Below are 11,813 nucleotides of genomic sequence, written 5' to 3'. Positions count from 1 at the left end.
AAAAATATAAGATTATTTTTTGCAGATGAAAAATTGAACATAGCGTTTGTATTATATGGTTGTGGTTCCACTCGAAGTGGGTGACACTTGTTACAAAGGTAACAAGCTTATTTGATCTATATTGCCGTAAGTGTGAAGTGCATATTTAACTTTAAGATTTAAAACCACAGTATGATGGAAATTTGTAGAGATGGTCATTAGATGGTAAGATGGATTTGACACATTCTTAGTAGATATCAACGCCAAAGAAGATCGATAAAATTCCACACATGCGACATTTGCCATTAAACTTTTTAGCGGTAACAAATGTAAACCAAGGCTCTGAAATATCGTTAAAGGTGGCAGGTACGAGAGATTCAGTTGGATTAGGACAAGGTTTTGTCAAATGCAGCTGCAATAAACATTGTTTCACAAATAGATGCAGGTGCAAGAACAATAAATGAAAATTAAATGACACACAAACTCAAACAACGATTAGTTTAGCGAGATTGTGTTTGACATCTATCATATAAATAAAAAAATTTGATGGGTTAATTCGATTAATATTATCGAATAATCTATCTAGAAATCGAACTGCGCAAGACTTCTGAGAAAGTTTGACACCACCTACTCCTGTATATAAGCCTCTTACAATTTTTTCTACATCTTTCTATTTAGGACCACCTGAATTTCTTTCGAAGATACTATTCCACGATTTTGTATTTCTCCTTATCATTTCTTCCAGGATGTTCCTACTCTTCTTTTAGTTTGAGTAGGATGCCAAACCAATAATGTCTGATGCTTCCCCTATTCGGGTTCATCGAATTTTACTAATTTCCAATTATATTTGCTAAACTTTTTTATGGAATGCTAAAGATTTTAGTAAATAGGAATTTGCGTAGATTGTACAGTGTGGATATTCCTATTCTTCATCCTGTACCTCTTGTTTAGTACACCTTGCTTTTTGTAGTATTGGTTGAAGCAGTTTTGTTGTCTACATATCTTTGTTGTGCTATTCACTCGTTCGTCATTTATATGAATTCCTTCGTCAATATCTCTTAAAGTTAGATGCATTAGGTAGGTAATGTAACATATTATGTATAGTAACCACCACGCTACTTGACACACTGATACATTGAGCTAATACAGTCCTGGACCCTTCACTTGTTGCACTGTTTAATTTTATGTCTAGTGACGTCTGACGTCTAGAACGTCAGAAAATGTATAGAAACCAATATAAACATAGAAAGTTGACAGTCTATGAAACAGTTTTATTCCAAGTTTATAGTTGGTGCGATTCGAATCTCCTGGTATTTAACGTTTCTAAAACCAAAGTCCTACCTTACAACAGTATGATGCAACCTTTAGTACTTAATAACAACAGTCTAGAGGTAGTTGAATCGGTGAAGTTCTTAGGGCTTATTGTGGATAAGTCCCTAAAATTGAACTTGCACATTGATGCCTTACACAAAAAATTAAGTTCTGCTTATTTTGCGCTAAGATCAGTTGCTACGGAAATGAATTTGTCAACAACTAGGACCGTTTATTATGCCCTTTTTGAGTCTCATCTTCGGTACGCCCTTCCATTCTGGGGTACGTGTTGTGTGACTCACTTTGAGCGTATTTTTAAACTACAAAAGAGAGCTCTTCGTTACTCCCTGAGACTCGATAGCAGAGTTCATTGCCAAGAATTCTTTAAAAAATTTAAAATATTAACTCTTCCTTCTTTGTTTGTTTTTGAATCCGTTTGTTTAATCCGCAAACATGCATCAGAAGGTCCAGAGAGACCCACTCACAACTATCCCCTTAGAAACGTGGAGCATAATCTTTATCTGCCAACCCCACGGTCTGAGCTGGTTAAGTGCTCTATACTATACAATTCGAGAAAAATGCACAACCACCTGCCATCTAACATCAAATCTATTACAGCATTTCCCGCTTTTCGCAGGGCCTTGAAAGCTTATTTGCTAGAGAGAGCTTTTTATACAGTGAATGACTTTTTTATAAACGATTTGAATTCAGCAAATTGACTTGCAGGATTATTACTTTCGAGTACTTTTGTACATATATGCAGCGGCATAGAACTTTTGATTTACTTTCCCTTTCCCTTTTCCTTGTTCGCCTTCTTTTCGCTCTGACGTTGTATACATATTGTTTGCAAAATTTTTAATTTTTTAATGTGTACTTAATAACAGTAAAATTATATTAAGTAGTATAACTCACGCCATTTACTTGGTGTCTGTATCTGTTTTTGTTTTGTTTGTAGTTTTTTATTATTTTTTGTTTTTTATTGTATTTTTTTATTTTGTATAAGCTTTGTCCACAAATTGGTAAAATTTTATGACAATAAAGCATACCTTACTAGTTGTCATTGTGTTAAAGTTGTAAAAGTTATAAACTATTGTAATATTGCTGGTGCTTGAATATAGATTTTTTAAAGGAGAGTAAAAATACTATTAATTATTAATGTATTTCTTGGATGAAAAGACAATTATTTTGAATAGTTTCATAGTTACCTCGACACCGTAAGGTATAACAGGACGGCTTAAGTAAGTAGTAAGTATCATGACAGTCACATGACATGATAGATATGACATTCACAGGTTAGAACGGGCCGGATTAGCCCAAGCCTAGAAATTAGGTACCCGTGTGTCTACTAGCGTGGCGCTTCCTGTATATTGAATAGTAATGAGGACAGTATGCAACTATGTCGTACACCTCTTTTTATATGTTTTGTTAATCGATCTCGCACCCTGACAGCTGCAGTTTATTCATATCACCATAAAGATCTTCGAATTGTCATTTGGTGTCTGAAATTAACTCTGGAACAAATGGAATGTTTGATATTGGTGTCGCGCATAGATATCACATTTACTATCACGCGAAATAAGTTTCGCGCGCTCCACCCTCTAAACTTTTGCGTATCCCCACAGTGTCGGACCCGGAAAAAGAATCCCCAGAGATTTTTCGCGCGGTTTTACGGTCCCCATGTTCAATTTTTTGCTGGCATAAATATTTATTTAGGTTGCATGAAAAGGTTGGCGTCGTAAACAGTTTTACTACCTTTTTTTAAATCAACTTTGCCTTATTTACGTACTAAAACGAATAAGTCAAGAACAAAGCAGCTTAATAATAAAAACCAACAATAAAAATGCTTAATCTGCATGCTGCTTGTCTTTTTTGCGTAAAAAAGGGAAATTTAAAAAGTTTTTCCGTTACCGTCGTGCTTCATTTTATGAATTATTCGTATCTGTATGAGACACAGCATAATCCAATTTATTTGGAGAGAAAAAAGATGAAACAGATATGTATGCTTTTGTGTTTAATGGGTGATAAATAATTTCCTGGAACACTTCCTTACATTGTCGAAATTTTATTTTAATCTGCGATGCGATAGCTAAACTCCCACCAAATGTTGTCTTTTTGCTTTGTCCTTATCTTAGTAGTTCCATGAGCGGGATCGATCGTGGATGTCATGTTGTAACAATATAGCAGTCACCTAGATCTGCTTATTTAAGTACCATCTCCGCGACGGAGGTCAGCAATCATCATAGCTATTCGTACTTTAGAGACGGCTTCTGTGAAAAGTTCATTTGATGTACTTATGCCGGATTTATACTCAGCTATTGCCACTGCTGCTGCCGCTGACGGAAATATTGCCCGAAATACGATATCGACGCGAGTGAGGTGTTCACATCAGTTCCTCGCCAATGTCCTCACAACTCATTACCGAACGACTCACAAGAATGGAATGTGACGACAGCATCGACTTGCTCCCTTACTCACTTGCCGCTTTGCCGGCGGCAAGTGAGAGAGTGAGTCGTTGAATGTGAATGCTTACTCACGCTCGCGCTGCCAGTCCTTTGACTTCCAACTCGAAAACCGACTTTTGAGGCATCGTCGTGCAATGGCAGTAGCATGAGCATGAGCAGCGTGAGAAGGATATTTACATATTCACGCTGCCCACTACCCTGCCCAATTCCCTGTCCAACAGGACTGAGTATAAATGCGGTATTACATCCGTACAATTCTCTCAGGTGGCGCAACCACGATATTCTGCGTCTCCCTATGCTTATTTTTCCTTGAATCTTTCCCTGCATAATCAATTGAAGCAAGATGTATCTCTCTACACGGGTAATAAGTCCGAGATATTCTAATTTTCTTGTTTCGATGGTATTAAGATTTCCATTTCTTTATTTATCTTTCTCAGAACCTCTTTGTTTGTGACGTGTTCTGTCCACGATATTTTCAGAATATTTCAGAATATATCCTGACGAATTCAAGGTCCAAGCTTCCATTCCATAAAACAAAGTCGAGAAAGCATAGCACTCAGCCAACCTAACTCTTAGCTACAACTTCAAATCTCTTGTGCAGAGCACTTTTCTCATTTTGTTAAAATTTGCTCTAACCTTTTCTATTCTGATTTTGATTTCTTTTTTGTAATCACCTGTGGAGTTGATCATTGTTCAAAGATATGTATATTGGTCGACTCACTAGACATTGGATCCGTTTATGAAGAGATTCTTGTTATTTCTTTGAGTTTTCGATATTCTCATAAATTTTGCCTTCTTGACGTTCATTGTTAGACCGTATTCTTGTCCAAACTCCTCTATTCTGTTCCCAATATTTTCGGTTAGATGACTGTCATCAGCATATCTAATGTTGTTAATGGGAACTCCATTTACCTTTATTCCAGCTGTTTCACCCTCAAGAGCTTTTTTAAGATCTCTTCCGAGTAGGCATTAAAAAAATTGGCGGCAACACACATCCCTGTCTCACCCCACGTCTGATTTCAATTGCTTCTGAGAGCTGATCGTTAACACGTACTTTTGCTCGTGGCTTGAAGTATAAATTAGATATAATCCTGAGGTCATTGTACTCTATCTTCTTTGATTTCAGGACATGCATTAATTGTACATGTCGTACTTTGTCGAATGCTTTATTATGTCAATAAAACACGCATACATATCTTGATTGACGTTCACCTAGATCACTGGGTGCCAATTGTTTAACAATAAAACGACGCCTCCGTCGTGTAACCATAGAACGACATTTGAGATACCAATTTTAGTGTAATGCTGGGGTCCAACGACGCGTGGACTGCTAGTCCTTGCCTCAATACGGTAGGCGCGTCGAAATGTCGCGTCATTCCCATGGAACGTGGAGTATCAAGGTTTTGGTTTAGTTTTGTACGCCAGCTTCCAAACTCCCGTGAACGGTGTTAATTTGCCGTTAAATGACGAGACTAACCGCGCCGATCGTAGTCAATTCTGTCCTATTCAGAGGCGCGTGAAGTGACAAGATTGGAGCGAAGAGAGGCACTCCACGCGCCGTTGAATTTCGGCTTTAGGATTTTGATTAGCTCTTTCTTAAGTGTAGGTACGTCTTATCCTCATGCAAACTGGACAATCAGAAATTTGGAAGGGACAAATGAAGGATTATAATTACTGAATATAAAGCGCAAAAACGAGGAAGACACAAAACAACGTAGTATGATGGAGTCTAAAAGGCAATGTCAGAGATCTACAACCATCAGACTGGGCCGATAGACTAGAATGGAGACGGAACCGGAAGGCGCTATAAAGCGGACGATAAGGCACGTGTCCATTACGTTGGTGCTCCGTGTAACTGCTCCAATGGATACGGCATGCGCTCCCCTACATATAAACCGATTGGATCGCCGAGGGTGAGCGCCGCTCCGGGAGCACCAACGTATCCACTATATGGGGCAGTTACACGGAGCATGGAGCACCAACGTAATGAATACCTGCCTTTATATTTAATTGTATGATAATCATCACGTAGCGCTACAACCCTGGGTGGGTCCTGGCTGACTGTACAACTTTCTTCCAATTTGTTCGGTCTTCCATCAACCTAGGGTCAAATGGGCTGTTCATTTTTCGGAGATCTGCTTGGATGTTATTTCTCCATCGCATTCTGGGACGTCCGAGTTGCCTTTTGCCTGTAGGAATCTTCTCCCATACCAGTCTTACAAGTCTCTCGTTATGAAGTCTGTGCACGTGGCCTGCCCATCTTAGTCGCTGTAATTTAATTTCTTGGACAATATCGGTGTCATTGTAGAGTGCTTTTAATTAGATGTTGGTTCTGATCCTATACTGGTTTGTGTTAACGTCGTGGTAAGGACCGAAGTATTTTCTGTTCAAAACGTCTGAGCTTTTCTTCGTTTGATTTGGTCATGGTCCACGTTTCGCATTCGTATGTTAGTACATGTCTGACGATGGATTTATAAGTATACATAATGTCATTGTTTATTTATCTCTGAATCTTCGTATCAATAGTTGGATTCTGAACAGTGCTTCCCTCGCACTCAAGCCACTCTTAAATCCGAACTGAGTATTGCTAACTGAGTATTCCACTATGTATTTCCATCAGGAATATCTTAAAATCACGAGTCATCAGACTGATTGTCTCTTGTTTCCCTACCTGGGACAACTCCACATTAAATATTGTTAGGCAATCTGTGGTCTGTGGTAAGAGAATTGATTTAGTCTTTAATTGACGATGGTGAGGAATACTTTGCTCCCATGGGATAGTAATGCCATTCTAGTGGTAGGTGGTAGGTCTTTTGCATCTTGGTCTATTCAAGAAACAATCTCTTAGCTATTCAGCAACATTGCCTTATTCAAAGTAATATTGCTCTGTTGTAAGTTCTAACAAACAATAGCAAATCGATTAAAATGCATTCAAACACCTGCTAACTTAAGTTGTCAAGCATTTCAAATATACGCATTTTGTATTTTAGTATCTAAAATATTTACAACCCGTCAACAGGTGTTGTAGTTATATATACATTGAATCATATGCAATTTGTTGCACATATACTTAGATATAACAATTATCCTAAGCTGTGCCAAGGTATTACTACAATTTTATTCATCTGAGTTTGTTCCGTTGCACAGGTATTTAATAATAAACGCATAGCTGCAGGTTGTCTTATCCCTGACCTTAATGCAAATATGCCAAGATTATCTCATTAGGTGATTTAAATGGATAGACAACAAGTGTTGGAAATGTTTGAAAGCATTTACTAATAATACTACTAGCCAGTGTCGCCGAAAGTTGTAAAATTATGCGGGTATTTTCTTTCTGCCAATAAAAAAAATTGCTTGTTGTGAGACGCTAAGTTAGGCGCTTACTATGGAGTAGTAGGGGAGGCAAGTATGCTAAATTTGCAGTTACTCCAGCGTTATGGGGGCCTATTGAGTTGTGAAGATTAGGTCCTAAAACCAACAAAAGTTAAGTTAAGTTCTCCATTTTAGTAGGGACTTGCCATTTTTAATTTAATTTTCCATTTCCAACAATCGTTTTTTCTGATTATAGCGCCATCTATGCATAATTAGAATAAATGTTTTAAATAAAAGTTGCTTATTTTTACGTAAGGAATCCAAATCAGCATTAAAAAAATGGGGGCTCCTATTTAAGATTTTAAAGTAACCTCGGGGTCATGTTTGGTGTCATTCGATAGATTATTCAAAAATGCTGAATACAGTGTTTTCAGTTTTTCGATCTGATGTTCGTTCCGTTCCGTGTCCGTTCTTTAACGGTAAAATATTGCAAAACCTCTAAATTTTAAAGAACCGATTGGATTGACATGAAATTTGGCATACACATAGCTAACAAGCCAAAGAAAAAAAGTGATATTGTGCCGATATGTGCTTTTGCTCTGGGAGTGGTTTTCACCCCCTCTTGGGGGGTGAAAAAATATTCGTCCAAAGAAAGTCAGGAAATGGATAAACTGGCTAATTTTAAGTAACTTTTGTTCTATAGAGTTTTTTCACTAAGTCAATACTTTTCGAGTTATTTGGCAGTTAATATGTTCATTTTTTCAACAAAATAACCACGCTTTTAGACGGTTTTTCGCAAATAACTCAAATAGTAAGTATTTGGTCGAAAAAACATTCTTAGCAAAAATATAGCATGTAAAAAATTTTAAAAAATAGCGTATACATCACGTCTCTATACCTAGTGAAAGCAGAGTTATAGCTAATGAAAAATAGGTTCATATTCGTCAAATTCCAAATGGTATACTTTAACGTGAAATAACCAAAAATGAAGCACATTTCGGGGAAAACTCATTACAACTTATTTAAAGTGTTTAATAAAAAAAATTTCTAGCATCAAAATTAAACAAGTTACGCTCAAAATAAAGTTAGTCCCTTTTGGTTTTGGTAAAAAAATCGAGAAAATCACCCCCTAATTAGTATCTTAAATGAACTTAATCGTTACGACTTCACAAGTTTCTTGACTCGTGTATATATTGTTTATATGATCTGTAAGTTTCGTCGGTTCAAAGTCCTTACTATTGAAAGGGCTGTAGTTAAAACGGGTTGAACGAGTCACTGGTCACGAATGTATGCAAATTTAGAAACACCAAATCTTAATCAATTTTTGTCTAACAGAAAAACAAAAAAATACATGATATTCAGAAAAGCAAATCTGACTTTTTTGTTTTTCGAGATTTTTGGTATCTCTAACAATTTTCAAGTTATTTTGAAAAAAAGCATATTTTTCAAAATTTAAATTTTTAAAAATTTTACTTTGAAACCAAATTTTTTCAAAAATAAGCACTTTGAATCGATGAAACTTACAGATCATATAAACACAACATAAGTAAAATAATTTGTGGAGCGGTAACGATTAATTTCATTTAAGTTGCTAATTAGGGGTTGGTCTTCCCGATTTTTTTTTTTTTCAAAAACAAAAGGGACCTACTTTATTTTGAGCGTAACTTGCTTAAATTTAATGCTAGAAACTTTTTGTAAAAATAGAAATAAAGCTTTTTTTAGACACTTTAAAAAAGTTAAAATGGGTTTTCCCCAAAAAGTGCTTAATTTTTTCGATATTTCACGTCGAAATATTCTATTTGAAATTTGGTGAATATGAATCTATATTTCATTGGCTATAACTCTAGTTCTACGAGATCCAGAGACCTAACGTGTACACCATTTTTTTTACTTTTTTATAGGCTATATTTTTGCTAAGAACGTTTTTTTCGACAAAATACTTACTTTTTGAGTTATTTGCGAAAAACCGTCTAAAAATGTGGTTATTTTGTTGAAAAATGAACATATTCACTCGCAAATAACTCAAAAAGTGTTGACTTGGCGAAAAAGCTCTATAGAACAAAAGTTACTTAAAATTAGTTAGTTTACCCATTTCCTGACTTATTTTGGACATATATTTTTTCACCCCCAAGAGGGGCTGAAAGTCACCCCCAGGGCAAAAGCACACATCGGCACAATATCACTTTTTTTCTTTGACATGTAAGCTATACGCACGCCAAATTTCATGTCAATCCAAGCGGTTCTTTAAAATTTAGAGCAATAACCGTGAAAGAATGGACTATTCATTTCGCGAAATATCGCGGGGCTCCTATTTAAAAATTTAAATTTACCCCCGCGGCCCTCTACGTGGGGGGTCGTGTTTGGTACATTTCGATAGATTTTTGAAAAATATTGAACACATGTTTTTTAGTTTTTTGATCTCAAATCGTCAAATTTTTGAAATATACACCGTTCTGTATGTACTTACCTTACCTTACCTTAATCTGACGATTTCGTGTTTTTCTAAGGATAGATTTTTTTGGGCCCCCCTTAACAAACTCTCCTATATTAAGAGCCAATATATGGTAGGGGTACATTTACAGGGTACAAGGTTTCTCTCCACTGATTTTCTGACGCGCTCGAGTAACTGCAAAAATCCCGCTTGGGCTCCCCTACCAAGCGTGCGAGACGCGTATAAAATGCTCCGATATCAAATGAAGGCAGCTTTAGACCGAAGGTATTAATTATATTAATATTATTATATTTTAAATTTTTTTAATATCAAAATTATATCAATTAAGACTGTTTTTTGCAATTTTTGAAATTGATTGCCATTTACCCCCATTTTCATTTCATAGACCCCTATTTTTTGCCCAGGTAGATTATTTGAAGGTTTTTATAGACGCCTGGGGGTCGATATAGACCACTTTGGGAATCACTGGTCTAAATGTTTTAATTTAAAATTTACGGTCTTTCGTAAAATTACAAAATATATTTCATATCTATATAGAGAATAGGTATTTGTAAATTATTTGAATTTTCACTAGTTTATTGTAATTTTCTTTAATACATATTTAAGGTTATACCTCAATGTTTTGTATTCTAATAAGTATTTTTAAATTATTTTTAAATTAAAATTATTTCAAATAAAATTAATCATTCATACGAACACCCGAGGATTTTTCTAAACGAACACCCGCCATAGTGTTAAAAGAAATTAAAATAAGAATCGGCTATTTTTAATAATATGGTAATTATTGGTATATTTTTTATTATTCCTCATGAGTATTTTTTTTCAGTTGTTCATGTCGAGTCGGACAACTTTTCTATTTCGAAAACTTTTCTTGAGGGGGACCTTTCGTAAATACATATTAATATGATATTGTAATTTTTAAATTAGATAAAACAATAAACAAATTAATTATGATCCAGTTAGCAAATTCAAATAAAAAGATAATTTAATGAATTTTATTTCAGACGCCAGATTAATAAATATATGCTTTTCTTATCTCAGGGTTCTTAATTGAGTTCACAAAATACCTTTTCTGTTAATAGTGTTTAAGAAAAAAAGAGGAGTCGAAGTAAATAAATAAAAGAAATCAATTTGTGCAATTAAATAAAATATAATGATCAAATACCTTGTAGATTTTCATACATGAAATAATTACCTTATAAATAAATGTTTCCCTAAAACAACCTGTTGCATATCAATTAAAAAAAATATTTTTTAAATAAAATTAGTTCATCAATGTCTATTTTCCACAATTTTTTTCTGTACCTTTTGAAACGAATGTGCTTTAATTAGTTCCCTATCAAACAAACTCCTTCACTGGTTCTGCTGTAAAAACACAAACTGCAAACAGTTCCCTATCAAAACAAGCTCCTTCTCTGGTTTTGCTCATAAAAAAATCCAAACTCTAGACAAAACTCCTAATTAAAGTTTACTGCTCCTGTTGGGCCAAAATGCTCCTCGTCTATGATTCGCTCCAAAAATAGTAAATGATTTCTACTTACAAATACTGCCAACTTTTTTCACACTGCAACTTACAGCTTTCAACACTTTTATTTTCACGTAATACCACAATACAAATTTCTTTCACTGATAAAAAAATTAGACTATCGGCACTGTCTCTTCGATTCGGTGTTACCTCTCGTCCAGTCAAACAGCAGATGCTCTCTTCCGGAAAGCATCGCTTTTCCCTCGCTTCAAAAATCATTTCCGTCTTCCATCCCTTCCATCATTTTTATATTAACCAATTGAATCATTCTTTTTTTTTACATTCAAAACAAATTCCAAAACTTTACAAAATTCTCAAAATTCAACTAGGTATTTTCTACTTTTCATACTTGTTTACCAATCCCGAAAAAACAAAAGGCCTTAAACTTTCTCCTAATACGCACTTAATGACTTGTTTCGTGGTAAGAGAAATTAATCCTTGAAAACGGTAGTTTTCATCTTTCAATGCAACATATTATTTGTTTAAACTATTCTTAAAATCTATTCGTTTACATAATTTGGAAATCCCCCTTCAAAAATAAATCTAAAGTCTCTTTTACACTGCACCCAAATATAATTTATAAAGTCTCTTTTACACTGCACCAACACCATAAAGGACATCGCACACATCTTATGGAAAATATAATGTCACTCAAATTCAATAAAATTTATACGATTAGATTCGTTTTAATATAACGATCAATTCTTATCATTGCGCCAACTCTTAATTATGATTAATTACGGCGCAAATTGCAATTAAAGTTTATCGAAAT

The 11,813-nt window shown here is 35.0% G+C and overlaps 1 protein-coding gene across 1 annotated transcript in view; it reads right to left on the bottom strand.

The window, feature by feature from the left end:
• Nucleotides 1–226: 226 nt before the first annotated feature.
• Nucleotides 227–11,813, bottom strand: part of LOC126888082 (uncharacterized) — a 132,678-nt gene continuing 121,091 nt past the window's right edge. The window contains exon 3 of the mRNA XM_050656102.1: nt 227–391. Coding sequence (XP_050512059.1) covers nt 227–391 — 165 coding nt within the window. The remainder of the gene's footprint in view (nt 392–11,813) is intronic.

The sequence above is a fragment of the Diabrotica virgifera genome, chromosome 7, assembly GCF_917563875.1.
Source record: "Diabrotica virgifera virgifera chromosome 7, PGI_DIABVI_V3a".
In the NCBI taxonomy this organism is placed as follows: domain Eukaryota; kingdom Metazoa; phylum Arthropoda; class Insecta; order Coleoptera; family Chrysomelidae; genus Diabrotica; species Diabrotica virgifera.
Note: the sequence above shows the minus strand (reverse complement) of the source record. Positions and strands in the feature narration are given on the sequence as shown.